Source organism: Lemur catta, chromosome 14 (assembly GCF_020740605.2).
Source record: "Lemur catta isolate mLemCat1 chromosome 14, mLemCat1.pri, whole genome shotgun sequence".
Lineage (NCBI taxonomy): Eukaryota > Metazoa > Chordata > Mammalia > Primates > Lemuridae > Lemur > Lemur catta.
In genome coordinates this window covers 9,898,934-9,923,556 of record NC_059141.1, presented here as the reverse complement: position 1 = coordinate 9,923,556, position 24,623 = coordinate 9,898,934, and the positions used below count along the sequence as shown (strand labels likewise).

The following is a 24,623-nucleotide window of genomic DNA, read 5'->3' as shown; positions in this document are numbered from 1 at the left end:
TTTGAGGGCCTGCTTACCCACTCTGCTAAAGCCAGAGGGATTTTTTTCTGTGTCCAACACAAGCATTTATTTTTATAGATGTAGACATGTTAGCAGTACATCCTGGGTGCTTATGCTGCATAATATATATTAACAAGTTAAATAGTCTACTCACCTTGTGTTTCCACTTTTCTGTTTAAACAAGGTGTGTTATCTATTGCTACATAATGGATCACTTCAGAATTTAGTGGTTTAAAACAACAAATATTTATTATCTAACAATTTTGGTGGATGAGGAGTGACTTAGCTGGGTGGTTCTGGCTCAGGATCTCTCATGAGGTTTCAATCAAGATGTTGTCAGAGGTGGGCATGGTGGTGAGAGCCTATAATTCCATCTACTTGGGAGGCTGAGCCAGGAGGATCGCTTGAGGCCAGGAGTTTGAGACCAGCCTGAGCAACATAGCAAGACCCTGTTTCTACAAAAAACGAAAAAAATTAACGTGGTGGCGCACCTGTAGTCCCAGCTACTCGGGAGGCTGAGGTGGGAGGTGAACTGTGATCATGCCACTGCACTCCAGCCTAGGCAACAGAGCGAGACCCCATCTCTTTAAAAAAAAGATATCACCAGAGTCATCTGAAGGCTCAACTGAGGCTAGAAGTCCACTTGCAAGCTAACTCACATGGCTGTTGGCAGGTGGCCTCAGTTCCTTGCCACATGGGCCTCTCCATAGGGCAGCTGTTCTCACAGCATGGCAGCTGGCTTCCTCAAGAGTGAGTGATCCGAGAGAGGAGGCCACCGTGCTTTTTATAACCTAGTCTTAGAAGTCCCACACTGTTTCTTCCTCCAGGTGCTCTGTGTGAGAAGCAAGTCACTAAGTCCAATTGACACTTAAGGGGAGAGGAATAAGTCTTTACCTCTTGAAGGAAGGAGTATTAGAGTATGTACACAAGGGTTAAATACGAGTCATGTATGGAAAATCTTTTTGCAGGATGTCTTAGTAAGCACAAGGGAATGAAAGTGTTCTTGGAGCTAATGATTAAGAAAGGGTGTTCTGGTGTCATAGTGTCATCCTAGAAATTTTAAATTGTCCTAAATTATAGCTACATGAGGTAGAAAAGATTGGGTTACATGTGCGTTGAGCCCAGGGCACTACCAGATACTGGTTTCAGATGGGATTTTACTGATAATACCTTTAGTGTTGTCACATATCTTTCTCCTAAAAGTGGGGACAGCCGAACGCTCACCATTAGGGATTTTTGTTAGATAGATTCTGATTATGTGAGGTTTTATCAAGCAACCTCAAATTAATAGACCCATAACTGGTTTTAATTTGTTTAAAATGACAAATATATTCTTGATCATGGTGAAAAATTCAAACTATGGAATCAGATCTTTAGGAGATACTGCCTTTTGTAAAGCCAAACTGATGAGAACTGGCTGTGGCCAGGGTCACTTAAACAGCTGAAGTGTTAGGACTGGAGAAAGGCGGCCCTCTCCCACTGCCCTGTGTGGCTCTGAGGCTATAAAATGGGGTCATCCCAGTCAGGGCCACTTGATACAGAGTCTGTCTCTTGCAAAAATTTCTGTTAACCTCCTTGCCACAGACTGTAGCAATGTATGTAATTAATGTGACTTAGGTTGTTTCCTTTGCTCATTTCTGAGGACTGTAACCCACCAAATGCTTGGCTGGCTTCTGCAGAACTGACAGGAAGCTCTTCTTTCACAACATTCTCAACAGAAAGATAAATTTATTAACTGTGAAGACCTGAATGAGAATGTCAGGCTCTTGGCTTACAGTCACAACTTAGTTGTAGTCAGAATTTTTCATTCGCTTTTGTCTGAGAAGAAAAACAAAAAAATTCTTGCCAGGTGGGTGTGAAGAGGAAACTTGATTTGGTATTCATGTTTTTATGTTGGCCATGACGTAGAAATGATTACATTATGCCTTACCTACTAACGTGTGGTCCACATTTGTGTTTAGTGACAAAATAGAAATGTAGGGGGTCCTCAGCTGCTTTTTGAAAATTCCCTCAGTGTGGTCTTTCAAGTTTTCAGATAGATGGCATGATTATTTTTTATTATGTAAACCTCTAAGTATTTACACCTATGTTGTTCTTGATCTCATCAGAGGCCATGACAATGGGCAAACTGCACAAAGAAATTGGTCAGCTAATTGTTCAGTCTGCAGAAGATCCAGAGAAATCAGACAGCCAGGTTATACAGGTAACTAATCTTGCAAATTACTAAAAGTCCTGAAACAAATCGCTGGAGCTGTGCACCTTAGCAGAGTAGGGGCGTGGGAAAGGCCAGCAGGCAGGTGCACAGTTGAGGGCCTGCAGGTGGCCACAGCAATGACAGACCAGCTGGTGTGGGTTGCCCTGTTCCAGTCAAGCTCCAGGGCAGGTATATGCAGGGGCTGGCACTGGAGCCAACCGCTAACAGTGAGAAATGTAACTGCCAGGAGATTTGGAATGCTTTTCTGCACCAGCCAGTGCATCCTTTCCACCTAGGAGAATTTTCACGGAGGAACAAATTGTAAGGACAAGGTTGCTACGGAGCACAGGGAGCTAAGGTAGATTGTTGAAATTTAGTTTTGTTATGTTATCTCCAGGACAACAGAAATCATGTCACCAGGCCCTGGCCCACATAGCAGCCTCTGTGATCACACACTGGAGACTGGTTCCCCTATGGGGTCCTCCTGTCAGGCTGACCAGAGAGTCTGTGTAGTTGGTACTGCTACCTCTGCCCTTGCCAGACTGGGATGACAAATAGGTTTCATTTCCTATGTTCCTCACATAGTGACCACGGCTTGCCCAGCCTCCCCACCCTGGTCTGTTGCCCCTCTGCATTTGCCCAGTTCCCAGCTCCTTGCTCCTCTCCTGAGGGATGTACTTCTAGCCTCACCTCTCCCAGGTCCTGCCTCGGTGAGACCCGTCTCATACCCTGGGGCCTGGAAGGACTGTCTGCCCCATCTGCACCTGTGCCCCCTGGGGCCCTCTGATAAGCAGGCTGTACTCACCTGGTCCAACCGGAGCATTTATTTTATGCAGTGTTCACTGAGCTCTGACCACATGTCAGGCATCTCACTGGGCAGGGGGATGCAGTGGGAGCAAAGTCCCTGCCCTCACGGACCCTGTGCTTTAGTGAAGTAGATGAACAGCAATAACAAATGACAGGATAATTATGAGCCGTGCTAAATGCTGTGGCAGGAACAAGGGGCTGAGGTTGAGAAGATGGGGGAGCGGGGAGACAGCTCTCTGAGGAGAAAGGGGATGTGTCAGTGCTGGTGGCCTGGCCTGCTGTGGCTAGGAAGTAGACGGGTCTTACCCTAAGGACCTGAACACTGAGACTCTGAGGATGCTTCTTTCCTGCCATGTGAATCGTCACTGCCCACCCGTCCCCCCATCATTACAGTAAAAACATTTATTCTGGCTGGGCACGGTGGCTCACGCCTGTAATCCCAACACTTCAGGAGGCCAAGGCAGGAGGATTGCTTGAGTCCAGGAGTTCAAGACCAATTTGGGCAACACAGTGAGACCCCATCTCTACAAAAAATTCAAAAATTAGCTGGGCATTGTGGTGTGCACCTGTAGTCCCAGCTACTTGGGAGGCTGAGGTAGGAGGATTGCTTGGGCCCGGGAGTAGGAGGTTGCAGTGAGCTATGCTTCTGCCACGGTACTCTAGCCAGGGTGACAGAGTGAGACCCTATCTCTAGAAAAAAAAAAAAAAAAAACACTTATTCTTACAACGTAGATAACATATATAGAGTTTTGAATCATTATGTTTTTCATGGACTAAAAGTACATGACTCAGTATATTGTACATAGATGACTCAGTATATTATACAAGACCTTGGGGAGAGCAAGTAAAAGTCCTCAGTATGTTATAGGGGTTCAAAAATATCTGAATGAATTAATGATATCAGCAAATCAGGAAAAACCCATGATTTTAATGTGAGTTTTAGTGAGTCCTCAGGTGCCCAAAAGGAATAAAACCTTTGTTCCAGGTGCTGGGTTAGTTATTTCAGGTAGAAGAGGACTTTTGGGAAGAGAATTCAAAAAACAATAGCAGCGTTTCTCAAAAAGTTAAAACATAGAATTATTACCCTATGAATCAGCAATTCTGTATCTGGGTCTATAACCAAAAGAATTGGGAGCAGGAACTCAAACAGATAATTGTGTTGCTTAATGACAGGGATACTTTTGAGAAATGTGTCATTAGACAATTTTGTTGTGCAAACTCATAGCGTGTACTTAGACAAACGTAGATGATGTAGCCTACTACACACCTAGGCTACATGGTGTAGCCTATTGCTCCTAGGCTACAAACCTAGCCAGCACGTGACTGTACTGAATACCGTAGGCAGATGTAACATAGTATTTGTGTATCTGAACATATCTAAACACAGAAAACGTACAATAAAAATACAATATCATAATCTTACGGCACCACCCTGTGTATATGCAGTCTGTCATACAAAACGTCATTATGCGGCACATGACCATACTTGTGTGGAGATGCTCACAGCAGCATTATTCATAACAGCCAAAAAGTAGAAGCAACCCAAGTGTCCTTCAACAGCTGAATGGGTGAGCAAAATGCGGTCTGTCCATACAACGGGACATTGTTCAGCCTTAAAAAGTAATGAAGATCTGATACATACTGCAACATGGATGAACCTAGAAAACATGTTAATGAAAGAAGCCAGACACAGAAGGACAAATGTTATATGATTCCACTTACATGAAGTACCTAGAGGAGGCAGATTCACAGAGATAGAAAGTAGAAGAGGTTACCAGGGGCTGAGGGTGGGGGAATGGGAAGCTACTGTTTAATGGGTATAGAGTTGACATTTGGGATGGTGAACAGATTCTGGAAATAATGGTGATGGTTGCAGACCACTGAATTATACACTTAAAAATGGTAAAAAAAAAAAATCTGTGATATTGATTTTTTTAAAGTTTGTTTCATTTTTTATGAAGTTAGTCTAAACAACTTATAAATAGCAGGAAGAATTCTAGAGAATAACTATTCAAATTTTTGGATACTAATATGTTGCATATTTTCCTTTTCAATTAAAGGACATTGCCCTAAAAACCAGAGAAATCTTCACCAACCTGGCACCGTTTTCAGAAGTTTCGGATGATGGAGAAAAGCGAGTCCTCAATTTGGAGGCACTAAAGCAGAAACGGTTTCCACCAGCAACAGAAAACTTCCTTTACCATCTAGCAGCAGCTGAACAGATGCTGAAAATCTGACTCTGACAGATGTGTCACTGATGACTGATAGAAAACTTTCACTCTGATTATGCATAACTATGTAAAATATTGAAAATAACAGAGAAAATGTTATATTTTTAATGATTTATCTGAAAGTATTGAGATTTGACCTTAAAAACACTGAAGCACATGAAAACACTTCTGATTTTCTCCAAGCTGATTAGTCTCCTGCGTATGGTCAGTGTTAGACAAAGTGCTGTTAACTACTATATATAACGTTATAAATGGCCTGAAGTCCTGGAGTAAGAGAAAAAAAGCTGTCAAGTTCTTGTGTAAATCACAAGGAATGCAAAAGCCTTCGTTATTATAAGTTCCAGTCTGTCTCATAGTGTAGCCATAAACTAATGGTTTACTTTGAGAAAGCTGCCTGAAATTTTGCTTTGTATTCTTCTAGGAAGAACTTTTTAATTCCAACTGAGGAACTCTACTTTCTGAGCCAAACTACTAAGTTTTCTGCAGAACTGTCTAGAAGGTCATTCAACAGACCCTGCAGTTGCACTTTCACGTAAAAGAAAAAAAAAGCTTTTTTCCTGGCCTTTGAACATTTTGCCTATATTGTGCATACATTTTATACTTGAGTAGACAACTTTAATAATCCATATTTATACTGCTGCAGAAGCAAGCATTTGGCAAACTTAAGCCATTAGTACTCTTTAGTTAATCCAGTTGCTAACAATATTCTTTTGAAAAAAATGCCAGTCCTTATAAGGTAAAATAAGAAGCCCATTTTGAATAGAAACATCTGTAGGACTAAAACAGTGACTTTATATAGTTGGTAAGAGAGTATGAGAATTAACTTCTTACAGGGGCCAAAACCGGAGAATGTCTTCAAACAACTTTGGTGAAAGTAATGTGGCGACATATCAAGGTAACTGTTCTTTTGCAGTTATGTACCTTTTTCATAATTGGAGACCTTAGAATTGCCAAATAGGCATGGAGGTCTAAATTATGTATTCCTTATTTTACATGTATTCATATTAATTATGAAAGATGATTTTTCACTCAGTACTGATGTCCTTAGAAATCTTACCTGGAAACATGTTTGTAAAAAATTTCTTTACTGGATCTTTCATTTTTTCTTAGTATTAGACATTTGTTAAATAAAAATTAAAAATAGCCTTTTCCCCCTCCCTCTTTTGGTGGGGAAAGGGGAAGACCTGAAATGAGATGATGTTTACTGAGGCAAGCAATTGAAAATTAAATCTGCACTTTATGAAAATGAATACTAACATCTTTTTCATTTTTTATGTTACTATATAATGATCAAAGTTGTTAAAATTATAAATTTATGATGCAGAAATAAAATGGAAATATTTTGATACCCAACAAACTTTTAGGTAGGTGAAGAACTGTGCCCATTTTCTCTAATTCTCCCCACTCCAAGCAAACAAAACAAACTTTTTTTCAATGGGGAATCCATAAAATACCTATTGAAAGTTAAAGCCACAACTTGGCTGTGCCCCTTCTCTCCTGCCCGAGCCTTCCTCCATCCCCTTCTTTCTGGAGAGGCCTCTGTAACTTTAGTTTCCTCTCCTTGGAATATGCCTTTCCATTTATACTCAGTTATCTGCCAATGGCTAAACCTCCACCTGGAGCCTTCGCCCATCTTTAATTTTGTTTGGTGTAAGCCTGTGGCCAGACTGAGTCATCTGGCAGATAATTTTTATTGATTTTTTCCTTTTAGGATGTTGTGAAACTTTTCTTACCAAATGTGGAAATAACCGTCGTTCTGGCCTAGGGAAAGCTAAAAGCCACAGATATATTTTTTGGTGATTCAGGGTAGGATGTGTTGGAAATATTCCTCTAGGCCACAAATGTTTGGGTACCTGCTCTGTGCCATGCCCAGTGCTACTCTGATGGGCAAGACAGTCTCTGTTCTCAAGCATGCACAGTGCACAGTCTACTAGAGGAACAGGATCAGCAAACAGGCATTGCACTGAGATGTGGCCAGTATCGGGTCACCCAATTTAGCTGTGAATCCTGGAGGGCCTCCTGGAGGGAGCAATCAACATCAAAGTCAGACTTGAAGCATAAGCAGGCATTTGCCAGAGCAGAGGGATCAGCCTGCTCCAGCAAATGCCCAGAGAAGAGCCTACAGCCTGTGGGAGGGACTGGGTGTTGGTCCAGAGGGAGGGAAGGGAGTGGCCAGAGGTGAGCAAGGGAAAGGCTCTTGCCTGCCATTATAAGGAATCTGGACTTGATCTCCAGCGTTTAAGGCCATTCAGCAGGTGTGGTTTAGAAGAGCAGGCGGGAGCCAGGACTGAAGGGAGCGGCAGGAGACAGGAGACGGGCCAGGCAGTAGCAGCCGGGATTGCTGTTGGGCTGCACTGGAGCCGCAGCAAGGGACATGAAGAAGTGGCTTCAGAAGACAACCATATTGGGCCCCATCTACTGAATGGGGTGCAGGGAGGGCTAGGTAAGGGTGCCGCCAATGATCCTGTCCGACACAACTAGTGTCGTTTCCTGAGATTGAGGAGAGCTGATCTCAAGTCTGAACGGGTCGAGTGTGAGGTGCCTGTGGGACATCCAAGTGGCAAAGTGCAACAGGCAGCTCAGTGACCGGCCTGGGCTCCCAGCAGTGTGGCAGTGCGGTGTTAGTGGGGCACGGATGACACGGATGAGAGAAGTCTTAACAGAATGGGAGTCCGGGCAGAGACCGTGAGGGCAGACAACTCTTTTAAGAAGTCTGGCTATGAAGGGGGTTTGCTTTTTTAATGAGGCAAGTGACTCATTAACATAGTTTACATGCTACTGAGAAGGATCCCGCAGAGAGGCTGGAGCCAGAGGGACAGCTGATCTCATAGAGGATAGGACGGGGACCGGGAAGGGCAGATTTGCAGGTTTGGTGCCTGCTAGGAGGTTCCACCGCTGGCCAGTCGATAGCCCTGGTTTTCCCAGTGAAGGAGGAGGCAGGGTCCTTTGCCAGTGAGGGGAAAGGCACAGGGTGGAAGGTGGCAAAGATTTTAAGTAGTTGTCTAGAATTCAGTAAGCCGAGTAGGGAAACAGGATTGCTTTGGGGGTTGAAGGCCTTAAATAGCTCCCCAGACGGGTCATGTTTATCCTGAGCCAGGCTAGCAACTTCATGCCTGTGTCCTGGGCACAGTGGACCCTTTGCCTTTACTTCTTCAAATACTCAACTTGAGACCAGTTTATTAGTGATTTCATAGGCTGGTCCTCACTGCACCCGTGGCCTCAGCAGCCCTATGGGGTTGTCAAGACGGGACACTCTCCCATTGCCTTCTCCGGCCAGCCTTAAAGACACACCAGCCCGGAAACAGTCTCAGCACGTGCAATCTTAAGTCATCTTGTCAGCGCAGACACCTCCCGGGTCTCCAGGGGACCTTTGGCAGAGTCCTCAAAACCTTGAAAGGTTTTCGAGCAGGAACAAATTCAACTAAAACTTACCCTACACCCCTCTGTTATAGAAAAGTTCTGTTTCTTCCGTTGAAGACCGAATTGTCTCTTCAAGATTACGGCACTGTATCTGAAAAATAGATTTTTAAATTCTTAATATTTATATTAAGAATTTTTCTTGCCTTAGAAGCCAAGTTAAAAAACAATTTATTTTCTGAAAGCAACCATTTTACAGTTATCTTTTTCAATGATGTTTAATCTATAGCAAAAAAACATAACCTAACTTCTTGAAAACTTTTTAATGGAAAATTCAATTACAAACAAATGTAGAAAGAACGTAACGGACCCTCATCACTCAGCAGTAACTTAACAATATGCAATCTTATCTCATCAAGCACTTCCCATACCCAGTAATGGGAGTTTTTTTCTTGAGTATTTTAAGGCAATTCTTAGATGTGTCATTTCACCTAAATACTTCAATATGAAATTCCAAATGATAAAGATTTTAAGATTTATATAGTAATATAGTTATATAACTACTATGCCACTATCATACCTAACAAAATTAGCAACAATCCCCTAATATCATCTAGCACCCAGCCACCTTTCCCGTCCAGCAGGGCTGTAGATGTACTAGCTGACCCTGTCATGGTCCTCGAGGCTCCAGATCTGCAGGGCGCGGCAGCCCGTGGTATGTCTGAGGAGACGCTCTGGGTGGGGACCTGGCAGAACCCCTCTTGGCCTTGGGCTCTGCAAGTGGACCCAGCCACCCCAGCTGGGACCAGGAGGCAGGGCCCCCACCAGCCCAGGACCACCAATCAGGCACCTCCATGCCCACCTTGGATCAACAGGGTATTTTCAAGGTCCAGCAAGTCTTGGTATTTGGGGTTGTTATGGTGAGACTGACTCCATTTCCTGCCTCTACTCTGGCCTCTGGGAGTTGTGTCCCCTTCAAGCTTTGCCTGACTCACCCGCTGCCTACCTCCTCGGCCTGGCAGCACGTGCAGCCCCACGTGCCCTTTCAGCGTCCTGCACCCTCCACAGGGAATGCCCTCTTCCCTCTCTCATCTCTGCCTGTTAAAACCCATCCATTTCTAAAGGCTACCTCCTCCATGAAGCCTTCCTGGGTCAGCTGGCAATTCCTTTTTCTCTAATCTCCCTATAGCATTTCAGTCATGTTTACTATTAGGTAACAGTTGTTTGCATACATGACACACTACTGTTCCTGCAAACGCCTGTGGCAGTCTCAGAGATTGTCACCTCCTCCCCTATATGTTTCTCTTCTTCCACAGCAGAACTTTAAACAGATCCAGAGTAAACACCTCGCTTCCCAGCCTCCCCTGCAGCAAGGCTCAGCACAGGACCGAGTTCTGGCCAATGTGATGGAAGTGGAAGTGCGTGGCAGTGTGGACTGCAGATGGCGCATCTTGTGCCCTGAGGACGATGGCAGGGTGCTGAGCTGGAAGGAGCCAGGTCCCTGACGACTCCATGACACAAAGACACCTTACCTGGACCTCACACTTTATGGAAACAAGAAATCAACTTCTACCTTGTTCAAGGCACTTGTGCTTAGATCTCAGTTAAGATCAAATGTAATCCTAGCTAACACAGAGCCCTTCCTTCCTGGGTTCTCGTCCTGGCTATTGGCATCACCCTGAGCCAGAAACCTGGGTGCCCCTGACCCCTTCCTCTGCATCACTGCCCTGAAACTCCCAACCCGAGCGCTCCCAAGTTCTGGCTCATCCAGTTCAAGTATTTCTCTCTAAGCCACCAACGTGGACTAGTCCAAGCCCCGTCCCCTCCAGCCGGAGTTACTTCCATAACCCCCCCAACGGCCCCACCTGCCATCCAGGATCCAAAGAGGGACCTTTCTCAGACACAACCTGAATAAGCCACTCTGCTCTGGAAACACTTTCCTCCCTGCCTCCACCACAAAGTCCTACCACCGGATGGGACCTGGGAGGCCCTTCACCATCCTGCCCGGGGCCTGGCTCCAGCGCCAGAGCCTGCCACATCATAGCTGAATATCGCACGGGGGATCACATGCCTCCCCCGAGCCTCAGCTTCTCCCTCTGCAAAATGGGACTAACAAATCCTACTTTGAAGAGCCACTCTGAAGACAAGAGACTGGCACAGTCCCCAGGACACAGAAAGTGCTGGATAAACGGAAACCACTCTCGGTGGAAGTGGGAGCGCGCTGTGGCATCCCCTCTCCCACACTTCAGCCACGTGGGGCCACTGAGAACGTCTCTCCATACCTTTGCACAGGCTGTTCCCTTCCCCGCGGCTCTACAGCCCCACAGTGCCACCTGGCGTGTCTCTATTCCACCACAGTCCTGCTGCAGCTGCGGTCACTCCTGCACACAGCTCTCCCTCGGCGGCCTGAGGAACCAAGTGCAGCTCATGCAGCCCCGTAACTGTAAGCCAGGTGGCCGCTGGCTCCGGAAGGCCAGTAAGCGGCATCAGCCCACAGAGGGGAACAGAGGATGGCGCTGGGGAAGGGGGAGGGCTGCCTCTCGTCCTGGCCCATCCTGTTCACAAGGGAGACCGCGTGCCTGCCAGGGCCCAGGCCGCAGAAAGAGGCCACAGTAGAAAGAACGCACCGGGTGCGGGCCGAAATGACAGCATGAAATAGAATCTAAGTTACTCCTGAGGCTGGAAAACGAATCCCGCTGCCTGTAATGACTCAAATCTGTAGAAAACTGGAAAGAGCCAGGGCCAGCTAGTGCCATGCGCCGCAGAACCTCGGTTCCGGCTCCTGCCCAGGTCGGGGGCCCGGGCTCTGTGGCTCCCATCGAGCGGAGCCCCCGGTGGCCCAGATGGCGCCGCTCCTTTCACAGCTGCCCCCTCAGCGGCAGATGCAAGGGCGGGGACCACCCGCCACTGTAGCCCAGCGCCCGGCGCCAGGTCTGCCGGGCAGGCCCTCCGTCCGCGTTTGTGGAGTGAGCACCGGCGTGGGAGGAGCCAGGGCACAGGGCTGGACGTCACCGTCACCGAGGCGCACAGGCCCCTGGCAGCCGGCCGGCCCGCTCTGCGCTTGTGCAGCGCCCACGCAGCCAGAAGAAATGTGTCCAAAAGGATTCATCTGTATTGCAATTTTGACAAAGAGTGCTCAAAGAGGTGGGCCTGTGAGGATTAAAAACATTTTTTCCTTCAAAAATTCCATTTCGATGAGATGCTGCTCTGCTCCCCCACGCCCAGAGCAAGTATAACTATTTAAATTAATTTAAAACTTATACGTTACATGCTGGCAAGGTTGCCTGAATTAATGATCCTATAAACCTAAATCTATAGAGTTTCGGTTCCGAACAAGATCCATAAACATAAATGCTTTTGAAGGCACTTCTGTTAACATCAGTGAAACGAGCACTTGAAATTTTCAGCCAAGAAATTGCTAATATCTGCTAACATCAATAATGTCCTTGACGGCCCCTAGAAATTTATGGCAGAGCTTTAGAAATTAAAAAAAAACTGGCTTTCTGACTTAAAAAGAAAAAGTCCTTGATACCTAGTGAGCAACAACTCTTTGCAGAGATACTATTGTCTTCACCTCTCTTTCACAGACAAGGAAGCTGAGCCAACTGACCAAGGTCACAGAAGAACCGGGACTTTGAATCCAGGCAGTCTGACTCATCATAAATTACACTATGTCATAAATTATCTGCAGAACTGAGCCGTCCAAGGCAATGGCCACTGGCCACATGTGAGTGCTTAAGTTAAAACTAAATTTAAAATTCATTTCCTCATCACACCAGCCTCATCTCAAGTGCTCAACAGCCACCCGCCACGTCGGACAGCACAGATCTAGAACATTTCCATCACTTCAGAAAGCGCCACTGGAGGGGGCAGGAGTATAGACTATCATGGAGTAAAGTTTCTTTAATAAAATATCTTTACAAGGTTTTTTTATGCCCCAGAAAAATGCTTATGTGATACCGTTAAGAAAAGTAGAATCCCAAACCACACATGAGATTTGGGGGATAGAGTTATTAATACGTGTAAATACCGTTACGGTTCAGCCTTGAACAACTCAGGTTTGAACTGTGTGGGTCCACTCACATGCAGATTTCCTTCCACCTCTGCCACACCTGAGACAGCAAGGCCAACCCCTCCTCATCTTCCTCCTCCTCAGCCTACTCCATGTAAAGACGAGGATGAAGACCTTTATCACTATCCAATTCCACTTAATGAACACTAAATATATTTTCTCTCCTTAGGACTTTTTTTTTTTTTTTGGAGACAGAGTCTCGCTTTGTTGCCCGGGGTAGAGTGAGTGCCATGGCGTCGGCCTAGCTCACAGCAACCTCAAACTCCTGGGCTTAAGAGATCCTACTGCCTCAGCCTCCCGAGCAGCTGGGACTACAGGCATGAGCCACCATGCTCGGCTAATTTTTTCTATATAGATTTTTAGTTGGCCAGATAATTTCTTTCTATTTTTAGTAGAGACGGGGTCTCGTTCTTGCTCAGGCTGGTCTCGAACTCCTGACCTAGAGCGATCCACCCGCCTCGGCCTCCCAGAGTGCTAGGATTACAGGCGTGAGCCACCGCGCCCAGCCTCCTTAGGATTTTTTTAATAACATTTTCTTTTTTCTAACTTACTTTATTGTAAGAATACAGTATAATAGCACATATATAAAATATGCTAATCAACTGTTCATGTGCTTGGTACGGCTTCAGGTCAACAGTAGGCTGTCAGTACTTCAGTTTTTGGGGAGTCAAAAATTATACTCAGATTTCTGACCATTTGGGGGGCTGGTGCCCCTAACCCTGACGTTGTTCAAGGGTCAACTGTATTTTGTTTTATACTTTTGTAAACTTTGTAGATTTTTTTAGAAGGAGAATAATTTATTGATTTTACTCTTATAACCACGAAATAAAAAACCTCTGAGCCAAAGCCAAACGAGGGCACTTACCCGCCCGATCTGCGGAAACATGCTGAAGGACACGGGCACCATCAGCCCCATCGCCAGGGTAGTGCAGGACAGTTTCACAGCCCATAACGACCAGGGATTTTTCAGGAAAAACCGGGTCCTGTAAGAGATAAGGTACAGCTCGCAAACTCTCAGGGCCGTTTCAGAGGGTGGCCGTCTGCGCTCGGGGCGGCAGGCCCCGCCCTGGCTCCTACTCAACTCACCAGCAGGTGATAAAAGCCGCTGCGCTGACAAGTGCTCGTCACCTGCATTCGCTCACCTGATCCCCCCACGGCTACGAGCTCTGTGCCATCATCGTCATCCCCTCCATACAAAGGAGAACGGAGGCACAGACTGGTGAAGTTGGGAACTGGTTCAGAATCCCACAGCCCAAAATGATAGGTCAGATTCTAGACCTGTTGCACTTGACCTGGGCTATCCTGACATGGATGTGACATTCTGACCTTGACCTCTGGAGAGCATAAGAGACACAGATCGGGGTCTGGTTGAGGCTCTACCTCTGACAGACCCTGTGTCCTTCGGGGAGCCACTTTCCCCCAAGGAGCCTGTGGGTTTTCTCAGATGCAAAATGAGGGCACTGAGTTAGAAGACCCACGAAGGTCACTCCAGCTTGGATACTATCTACTGTCCTGGCTCTGGGATGGTGTTTCTGGGAGGTCGCTTGATGGCTAGGTCCTTCCAGACACCCCCATGTCCTCGGGGAAACGAGGACCATCTTTCCCCACCAGGCAACCTGTGCCGTTCATGTAAGAGGAGCTCCAACTTCAAGGCCAGCCAGAGCAGCCCGGGAAGCACCTGATAGAGCAGAAGTCTCTGCACCCATCCAGCCGGGTCAACCTTAGGAAGGAACAGGGGGCTCTGCCCAGGCCCCTGCCCCTGCTTCCTGGAAATGTGCTCCACGTGTGGTTCCACAGGGGGCTTCCTGGACTCACCACGCTGGAGAGGGTCAGGGGGAGCAGCAGCGGGCATGTGACCCAACTCGGGCCAACAGATTCCTTCCCTGGGAGTCTCTGAACTGAGGGGACGACACTCCTGCCTCCCCTGGGGCTTGCTGTGTTTTGTCTCTGATCAGGAGGCTGTGAGGATATGAGCTGGGAGTTACCAGCAGTTGGGTCCCTGCTCACCATGAGGAGGCCAATCCGACAGGAGAGAGGGAAGCCAAGATCCACGAGGGAGAGGAAGAGTGTCCTGCAGCGGAGCTTCTGTTCAAGCCGCTGCAGGCTCCGCTCCTTGCCTGTTCCGGTACCTAAACCCCCTCCCTCCGGCCTAGGCTCTCGTGGCTCAGTTTCTCACACCGGTGACCACAGCAGCCCTGACTGATCCCCCGGCCTGCCGCCTCCCAGGCCATTTCTTGCTTCACAAAAGGGATGACAGTCTACTGAATCTGGGGCCACTTAAGCTAATTTAAAACACGCTGAGAATGGGGGTGGGAAGACTTGAGCAATATTCACAGCACATAAGAGCTGGGAGAAGCTGCAAACCATCTAATCCATCATTCTAGAAGTGAGGAAATGCACCTCGGCAGGTCCTTGGACACGCCAGGGACAGAGCTAACCGAGGACAGAGCCTTGGCTGGTGTCCAGGTTTGATGGAAGACGTACATCGGGACTGCCATGCCTGCCCAAATCAGTCCTGCTGTCGGAACTGCGGTGACAGCACTTGCGGGACAATTCCTGAGGCGACCTCTTCCCACCCCCTCCGAGCAGGGTCAGGATCTGACAAGTTTTAGAAGGATTTTGACTGTCAAAATGTTTATTGCTACCCGGGGAGAGGAGTGTACCACTTACCTTTTAAAAAAGTAGGTGAAGACTTCAGGAAAAAGAGCTGAGGTCCCAAACAGCACTGCCCTGGATATGGCTGTTTCGTGGACAGCCTAGCGCAAACGGAAAGAGAGCTTAGCACATGGCACAGGATGATTTCCAGGGATCCTACAACTCCTACCAGAGACAGGCCAACAGCAACTCCCTTTCTCACTTAAAAAAATAACGCACGTGGAAACAGGTGGCGTTCACACCTTGCGTATGCCTTTCCAGGTGCAGGTGTGTGGAGGTCAGCTGGGGTTGGTGCCTCCCCCTGGCTCCGCAATGGCCTCTATCAGTCTGCCAAACCACCCCAAATAAACTACCCACTAAGTACAAGCAAAGGCAGCTTCTAGACAAATCCTCACTTAGAACCCAATGGCAGCCCCATTGGTGGAAACACTGGATTTGCCATTGAGGTTTGTTCCGTATTTTCCCTTCAACCCAGGACTCTGCCACTGGCCTCCTGTCCTGAACCGGCTTCCCACTGATTCCCTGCTGGGGAGGAATCCTCCAAAAGCCCAGCTCTAAGTACAACAGTGTGACGTCATACCCACACGGCCACTGTCCCTACCCATCCTTCGCTTGTGTAATCAAAAGTGTTGTTCTGTAAAATTTTATTTTGCAGATATGTATCTACAGTTTGTAATATTTTGTCATCTTTTCTATAATGTACATTACTCCATATATTGAACATTAAACTCCATTATATTAAACATTTAAACATATAATTTACTGTATGGGTTATATGCACAAAACTATGTATCTTCGAAGGCACTTTAAAGGATGTTTAAGGGCAAAAAAAATTTTTTAACCTCAGGAATCCTAAAAACAGATAAGGGAAATTGTGACTATAAGATGGTTCACATGTTAGCTTTAGAACCCAGTCCCCGGGGGGAACCCGCACCCCACCCCTACCCTTCCCTGAACTCCCTTCCTTCCACTTCGAGCTTCCCGTACTTGGCTATGACCTTCCCCGGCCCCCGCTCTCTGCTCACACCTCCGCCCAACTGGCAACACACGCCCTCCGTGGGTGCCGTTGCTTCTGCAGGGAATGTCTTTCCCCCACAGGACAGGGGAAGGCGAGGAGGTTTGTTTTAAAAATAAGGTTTCAGGAATATAAAATAAAATCGCTCAACGTCAGGAAGAAAGCAGCTGCTGTTTCCACGTCAGTGGGGTGAGTCCTGCCCTCTCCGTGTTTGTCTGAGTGGAAGGGGAAGACGGTCAAACAGGACACCTGTCATTAGCAGGCACCGTCTGTGACTGAGTGGCTTACGAGGCCAGTTGGGGGAAAACAACATCAACTAGTCACCTGAAATCTGATCAAAGGTGCCCTATTACAATCAGATATTGCTGGTTACGCAGTTTCTGAAATTTTAGCCAAAGAAAATAAACCTTCCCGTGACTGGGAAATGATAAAAGAACGCTTAACGCTTACGCACAGTCGCAGACACTTTTCTTTAGAGAAAGATAAACATTTTTTTTTTTTTTGAAGCATGCCATTAAACCTTTTCTTTTACAGTAACCTGGCTCTCATGCAAAGAAGTTCCCCTGGTGAGAAGGGCTCCAGACAGACAGCTGGGAGGCTGGCGCTCCGGGACTGGCGGCTCTTGCTCATCAGTGTCTGGGTCTCCAGAGCCTAGCACATGCCTGGCAGCCAGAAGGTGCTTGGGAACACCTTTTTTTTTTTTTTTTCTGGAGACAGAGTCTTGCTCTGTTGCCCAGGCTAGAGTGCTGTAGCGTCAGCCTAGCTCACAGCAACCTCAAAGTCCTATACTTAAGCAATACTTCTGCCTCAGCCTCTCGAGTAGCTGGGACTACAGGCATGCACCACCATACCTGGCTAATTTTTTCTATATTTTTCTAGTTGTCCAGCTAATTTCTTTCTATTTTTAGTAGAGACGAGGTCTCACTCATGCTCAGGCTGGTCTCGAACTCCTGACCTTGAGCAGTCCTCCTGCCTCGGCCTCCCAGAGTGCTAGGATTACAGGCACGAACCACCGCGCCTGGCCAACCACCCTATTGGTTCTGTGTCTCTGGTGAACCCAGACTCATGCCCCATCTTCCACACATCAGGGGACAAAATCTCTCTCTCAGCATGCCGAGGGAGGACAGGGTAAGGAAGGGTTGAAGGCAGATGTGAATTTGTCAGCAGCTCTCAAATGGAAACATCAATTCTTTGCCCAAAGGGCAAGCAGCTATAGCTCCATCGTGTCCCTTACCTTTCTCCCAGCTCTTCTGGAATGGCCTATGACATTGCCTTCTTTGTCCATGACCTCAATCCCTCGAACGGGCTCAAAACCCCGGGATGCAAAGACGTTCATGGCACTGACGTGCGCTGTAGGTGTAAAGACCAGAGGAGGCTGCAGCAGAGGGATGAGACCCGGTCCAGCCAAGGAACGTCTTTGTAGGTTTCTGTCCACTTAAAGCCGCTTTCTCTGAGGGCTGCCCTTTTCCTGACCCTTGGGTGGTCACCTGCCACAGGCTGGGCCGACCAAGTGCTCACCTGGGTGGTGCAGAAGGCTCAGCACAGCTGCCCACTCAGCCTTTGGTCCAGCTTCCAGCACCCCCGAGGCCCAGCCCAACTCCCCGACAGGATTCCAGAAGAAACCCCAAGATCCTTGGAACATACCCCTCATCTTTGCTTAAGCTGGCTGGACCAGGTTTCTGTAACATACGAGTAATTTCCCCAATTTCCCCACTAAAGTCGGTCTGCCAACTCTTCAAGCTGCTCTGATTCCTAAACCCAAATTTGGAGCATGGCGCAGTGAGCCTGCGGGTTGGCAAACTCAGAATATTCAGCTAATATCTCTGCTACTCTGCCTGGAGTCCAACTACCGGGCTGGATCCCTGTGCTACCGCTTGCTTACTGTGCAACTCTGGGCAAGTTACTTAACATCCCTGTGCCTCCTTCTCCTCATCTGCACATGCGAATAATACTTCCTCCCGGTAAGTTGTTGTCAAGATTAAGTGAACTCATGCACATAGAGCATTTATACCAATAGTCTTTAAAACGTAAGTTGAGTTTCCAGGCTTGTGTGCATCCTTTGGCAATTAATGGAGTATCTACAGAAAGTGTCACCTCTCAAACCAAAGACCTAATTTGGGCTTGGGTAGGGGCTCCAGCAGGCCACAAATGGTTCCTGTCATTTGTCACAATGCGGCCAAGGGACCCAGGTATCTCTGGAGACAGAGGAAGACTCGCAGACCACAAAGACAAGCCCCAGACTGCATGCTCCCAGCCCTTCCTGCTCACCAAGAACGGCGACAGGTAAGGCTCTTCTGATCCAAGGGTTATCCAGGGAATATTTCATTTGGACCAAATAAGGAATAACCTAGAAAATAAGAAAGAAACATTATTGCACGGGACCAAAAATAAGCTGCACATACTCAATAGCAGGGAGCTCCCCCTGGCCGAGTGCCTGTAACAGGCTGCACTGTTGCCAGTGTTCTCCATGTATGTTTGTGTTTTAATTCTTACAACATTGAGGTGCCCTCCCTGCTCATCGGAGGAGTAAACAGGGGCTTTGAGAGGTTATGTAAACTTGTCCAGAGTCACAGACTCATTAAGGGTTTAAGCCAGCGTGGGAACCCGGGTTTGTCTGACACTAAAGTCTTCGCTTTTACCCACTACTATGTCTTGACATCGGAAGCAATACATAATTCATACAACATGTCTGTGTAGCATAAATTAATTCTTTAAAAGACATCAGTACTAAGCACATGCCTAGAAACTTAGAATGTTAATGTGATTATTTTGGGGTGATAGGATTACAGGTGACTTATTTCCTAGTCATGTTCTAAATTGCTAAGTTACATAAATTTGTAATCAGAATAAATAAAGCTTTTTTTTTTATTCTAAGGGATAAAGAAGATTTGACAGATTTTAAAAATACTTACCCCAAAGAAGGTTGAAGAAGCAATTACTCCTGCCCCTAGTGTTATACTTTCTGGTGTATGACGACTCTAAGTAAAAAAAGAGCACATATTTAGCAAATGTCACAGTTTTACACAGCAAGAATAAAAAAAAAAAACTACGAAAAACCCCAAAAGAAACAACCAAACAACATAACAGAACACCGCATGCCATCTGGGTCTCAGAATACTCACGTAACTCGCGTTGCCGTTGATGACGTTGAATGCCGTCGTGTAAGCATACAAGGAAACCTGCAGGAGAGGCAGAGGCGGCACATTATGGTTTCAAGCATAACAGAATTCAGCAACCATGAGACAGAAATAATTGCTACCTGAGGTAAAACAGCAGACATCATCCCTTTTGCTGGCATCATCGACAAAAATACCTTTTAAGAAGAAAGTAGAGCAGAGTTACAAGTGCTTTGGGGGAGGGGGGGCTTTCGGGAGCAAAGAACTTTCCGGGGGAGAGGCAGGAGTGAGCCCCCTAGGAGCTGGGGCAGGAGAGGAAGGTGGCAGGTGCAGGGCTGCCACGCAGAGGACAAGCCAAGGTCGAGTGAGCACCTGCCAGATACTGAACTGGCAGCTCTGAGGACACCCAGGAGCTCAGTGGGCCCCGTCTCCGAGGCCTGCAGTCCCCCAGGGCAGCCAAGGGGTAGGCATTTGCCAGGGGAGGCAGACACGGGCCAGTGATGTGAGCAAAAAGCACATCTGAGAGCCAAGGTGGGGCAGCCTCGCTGCGGGGCAACTCCAGGTCCCAGGTGAGGGGCTGTATCGAGGGAAGACTTGGGGAGGGAAGGAGGCAGAGGATTACATGGGGCTTGCTGCAGGAAGCACCTCCTAACTCACTGAGCTCTTCTACAGAGCTCTGGGCATACAGGCCGAGGATCCCTTGCCCAAAATGCTTGGGACCAGAGGTGTTTCAAGATTATGAAATTTTTTGGATTTTGAATTATTTGCTTATACATAATGAGATATCTTGGGGAGGAGGCTCAAGTCTAAACACAAAATTCATTTATGTTTTGTATGTACCTTATACATACAACCTGAAGGTCATTTATACAAAATTTTCATTAATTTTGTACATGAAACAAAGCTTTGACTGCCACGGAATTTTCTACTTGTGGCGTCATGTCAGTGTTCAAACAGCATTTTGGATTTTAGAGCATATTTGATTTTCAGATTAGCGATGCTCAAAGGATCACCTTGTGACGCTGTGGACCTTCGAGAGGTCACCCAGTGGGTAGGGGGGGCGAGGTGGGGGCTGGGGGAATGCATGTATACATGAACAGCAGCCAAGGGTCACGGGTGGGGCCCAGAGCCACCTATCAGGCAGTCATGGGACAGGGTTCCAGAGCTGGACGGACGCAGTTGAGGCTAGGAGACGGGTGGGCATCTTCCCCACCCCCTGGTCTCCTAACAGTGGCGGCAGCGTACTCACCGCGGGCGTGGTGAAAAACAGGAGCGCTGGCAGAGGAGAGAAGAGCCGTCAGTGCCTGCAGCTGCCCAGGCAGGAGGCGGGAATGGCGCCACCCACCGGAAAGCCACTTCCCCGGCCTCCTGAAGGCACAGACCTCAAAGGACATTTTTTACTCATTCCTTTTTTCCTAATAAAAATATGAACTCTGCGCATAAAATTACCATAACTATGGCAAAGCAAAACAGCACAGTCTACAGAAAGACCGAACCCAAGGCCTCTCCCTGCTGCAGGCAGGCGTGTTCATGGGCACGTGCTCACCCTTCCAGATGAACTGCTCAATACGTCGTCAGGACAGACACAAACTCTCACACACACACACACACACACACACACGGCCCTTAATTATCCAAACACGGTCACCACACGCTGTTGTAGGCTTTGCACTTTTTCCCTGAATACTAATTCCTGAAGATCTATCTTTCTGTATCAGCACTGAGGACTTACCTCTTTCCTATCTTTTTTTTTTTTTTGGTCTGTGTTCCATCTACCATCCTAATTCTTTTTAATGAATTATTTAGAGTCTGAATTGTTGGCTATTTATGTTGTTTCCAGTGTCTTGTTTATAATATATACCAAATTATAGTTGGAAGGGTCATGGATTTTATTCCTCTCATCTTAGATATGGTGAGAATGACAGAGAATACTAAATGGTCTCCTTAATACTAGCACTTATGAGCTGCAAGTTCTGGAACCAGGAAATAATCGTTATGTCCACGGGGCGTGATGGGGCAGGGTGGGACCCACCCGCAGGCCTGTCCCCTCACCCCCGAAGCCCAGAGCTTTCCACAGCACTGGACAAAGCTCTGGGCCCTGAGCCTGCTCTTCTCCACCAAAAACCCCGGACCCTGCAAGCATTCTTTTTAAGCTGTGGTGTCAGACTCACCGTCAGAAATCTTGCTGGGGGGCGGGGGGCAGAATTAAAATAAGGCAGGCAGAGGTTTCTCAGTGTTACAAACCACGTCTTCCCAACCCGCTTCTAAAAATTAGAACCAACTCACCTGCAGGTCGAAAGAGAGTGGGGATCGGTTTGCCGCTGTCGGGATGCACTGTTGACTTAGAGGGGAGATGCAAAGTCAGCCAGATGTTTGGTTTTGTTATTTTAGGAGGCCAAAAATTAGGACAGGGCTGAAACTTACGAGACTCCTCGTCCAAGCTTCTTGTATCTAAAAATGAAAACAACAACAAAGCAATAGCTTTTAAAGGTGGCTCAGTAGCAAAGCATCTTGCCAGACTCATTTCTGGGATCATCTGTGCCCCACCTTTCAGAGACTGAAGGCCAGAGCTGTTTTCTACCACACGGATGGAACAAATCAAAACGAATGAATCAAAGGAATTAACAGCTGTCCTGTCTCTAACCTTGGAGAGGACCAACACCTAACTTACCCCTCACATGAATTCCTTACCCCTGCTCGGAGCAGGCTGTATGCAAACGATGCCACTAAGCCATTAGCCAGGTGGCCTGTGACACAGCCAAGCTGTCAGCCCAGAGGCCCCAACAAGTTCTTAGAAAACCAAACTGAACATGCGAGCTTTCCAGTTTGCCTTGTGGGACTGGTGGTTGTGAGCTAAGGAAAGCCCTGCACACTGCAAGGCAGATGAGGAGAACTCGGTTTGAACCAGTGGGCAGGCACGCTTGCTGGAACGGAAAACAGATTCTGACTTCAGAGGCCTGCCTGAATTGGGGAGTTTGCCAAGGGGCTCCAGGAATCAACTACAGAGAATTCCGACTAGTATCCATGAGGAACACTGCTCTGTCTGGTTTATGGGATGGAATTCTAACTACATTTTAAAAAACTAACCCAGTTTTGAAAAGCTGGTCCCCTGGGTGGTGTATAACGATGACAAAATTAACCATCAAAATTCCACCCAATTCAGACCATGCAGGCAGACACATCTGAAGGCAAATACACCCAGTCTTGAACCAGGCACACCTGAGCACACAAGACATACCCTTTGGTCTTCCAAGGCATGTCTGGATGCATCTTCATTGGTGAATAACAGCTCCCTTGCTTTTTCTATTTTTTCCTATAATCAGAAACCAAAAAATCAAGCAATGATGTCAACCTTGTTCATATTTATCCACACATTTAGGAATCACAAGCTCACTCACCAGCATACAATGTATTTCAAATGTATACCTGATTTCAGTGACACATAGAGCCTTAGATCTCTACTCTCTGAGAGGTTCCACGAGGACAGTCCTGTGTGTCACTCAGATTTAGGCCTCCCGCTTCCTAGACAGCCCCATTAGCTTCCCCGCAGGTGCTGCCACACACCTCTCTATTTATCCCCTTACAATCTAACAAGCTCATTCAGAAGGAATAAAAACAAAATAACATACAGATTCTGTTACTTCAACTGCTTGTAAAACAAACACATGGTTTTCAAGTTTGAATATAAAATGTGAAATTCATTATCTCCGAAAACAAAAAAATACTTACAACTGAAACGAACAAATTCAAAGGATCTAATAATTCTGTCCACTGAAGAAATCGTTGAACAAAAGACTTAGGAGAGAGAAAAGTACCAGAAAGAAGGTTAACAACAGTAGAAAACCAAAGACATATGGTAATAATGACCGTTGACATTTTTTTGGAAAAACTACTAGGGCCCTGTCCTGTGGACCTGCCTTTAACCAGCATCACCTCCTGGGAACCTTCCAATCTCCCCATTTCACAGGTGAGGAAGCTGAGGCTTAAAAGGGCTAGTGGGTGTGATGAACTCAGGGCAACGCTGCCAAGAAATGGCTCAGCAGCAGTCTGTGCTCTTCACCTCTCAATGGCAAATTGCTCCTGAGGGTTAAAAGCCCAGATTTTGGGGTTCAAATGGGCCTACCTTCATATCCTACATATGACCTCGAAGCAACCACCTGGAAAGGTCTCTGAATCTGCTTCCTCACTCTCAGGGTGTGGTAAGGCTGAACTCCAGCAATAAGGAATTGGACGCCCCTGTAGGGCTCAATAAATGCACCTGGGTTCCCACGTGCAGAAAGCAGGCATGGTTTACTCCAATAAGCCCCAAGCTTTGCAGTGGTTCTGGCTTTAAGTCCTGGCTCTGCCCTTACTGATTATATGTTGAAATGTTAATATTTTGCACCTGTTGGATGGAACGCACTCTATTAAAATTAATTTCGGCTGTTTCTTTTTACATTTTTAATGTGGCTACTAGACAATTTTAAATTACCTAGATGATTCACATCATATTTCTATTGGACAGCTCCGCCCTAGACGCTGCAAGGAGGTGAGGCCTGCGTTACTTCCCGTCGGGGGGTGGCTTCCCAAAGCCTCAGGGTCTCACCGCGAGTGACTGCGCCTACCAAGGTGGCAAGACCTGTTTCTCTCCAATCTCCTGCTCAGCCACAGCTTAGGCAGCAGAGAGCAGACACCTGCGAGAACTAGCCTCCTCCAGGAGATCTGCATGGTGACCTTGTGGCCATCTGCAAGCTTGGATTTCCCCTCCGTCCCCTCTCGCGGCCTGCGCTGGGAACGCGGGTGGTGCGCGCTCCAAGCCCGTCTCCGGGACGAGGAAAGGGAGGCGCGGGGCGACCACGTGGCCTGCCCAATGTCACCCGGCCTGACTCCGCGCTGCCTGGCCCACCCCCGCCCCCAGCCGCACGGGGCCCGGCCGTACTTGGCGTTCCGCGATCCAGAAGCGCACGTTGGGCTCCATGCGGCCGGCCGCGCCCGTCACCCAGGAAGCCGCCCGGCCCTGCGCTGCCTCCTTCCCGCGACCTACGCGGTGGCTGGAGTGGCCGCCGCCGCCAGGCCGGGCGCGGAGGAGGAGCCGGGCTCGGAGCCCCGCCCCGGGCCGCGCACCCGCGCTCCCGCCCCGAGTCGCTGCGCGCCCGCTGTTCTGGCGAGCGAAGTCCTCCCTGCCGTGCTCCCGCAT

General features: G+C 47.6%; 2 protein-coding genes across 3 annotated transcripts in view; one reads left to right on the top strand and one right to left on the bottom strand.

Moving 5' to 3' along the window:
• Nucleotides 1-6,482, top strand: part of DENND10 (DENN domain containing 10) — a 20,328-nt gene extending 13,846 nt beyond the window's left edge. For both annotated transcript variants that reach the window (XM_045568780.1, XM_045568781.1), the window contains 2 exons: nt 2,109-2,203; nt 5,062-6,482. In XM_045568780.1, coding sequence (XP_045424736.1) covers nt 2,109-2,203; nt 5,062-5,238 — 272 coding nt within the window. In that variant the 3' untranslated portion in view covers nt 5,239-6,482. The remainder of the gene's footprint in view (nt 1-2,108; nt 2,204-5,061) is intronic.
• Nucleotides 4,416-24,623, bottom strand: SFXN4 (sideroflexin 4). Its single transcript, XM_045567897.1, has 15 exons — nt 24,366-24,623; nt 23,177-23,242; nt 22,686-22,760; nt 21,872-21,898; nt 21,734-21,788; nt 20,697-20,722; nt 19,591-19,644; nt 19,454-19,510; nt 19,244-19,309; nt 18,600-18,678; nt 17,566-17,681; nt 15,332-15,417; nt 13,527-13,644; nt 8,665-8,743; nt 4,416-4,659 (listed from the first exon to the last, which is right to left on the bottom strand). The coding sequence occupies exons 1-14, from the start codon at nt 24,621-24,623 to the stop codon at nt 8,666-8,668; spliced, it is 1,161 nt and encodes a 386-aa protein (XP_045423853.1). The 3' UTR covers nt 4,416-4,659; nt 8,665.

Coding starts and splice junctions, on each gene's coding strand:
- SFXN4 (XM_045567897.1), bottom strand. CDS start 24,623: ATGCGGGAGCACGGCAGGGAGGACTTCGCTCGCCAGAACAGCGGGCGC. Junction 20,723..21,733: donor CACTCTCTTTCGACCTGCAG/GTGAGTTGGTTC, acceptor CTCCTCTGCCAG/CGCTCCTGTTTTTCACCACG. Junction 19,310..19,453: donor TCAACGGCAACGCGAGTTAC/GTGAGTATTCTG, acceptor TTTTTTACTTAG/AGTCGTCATACACCAGAAAG.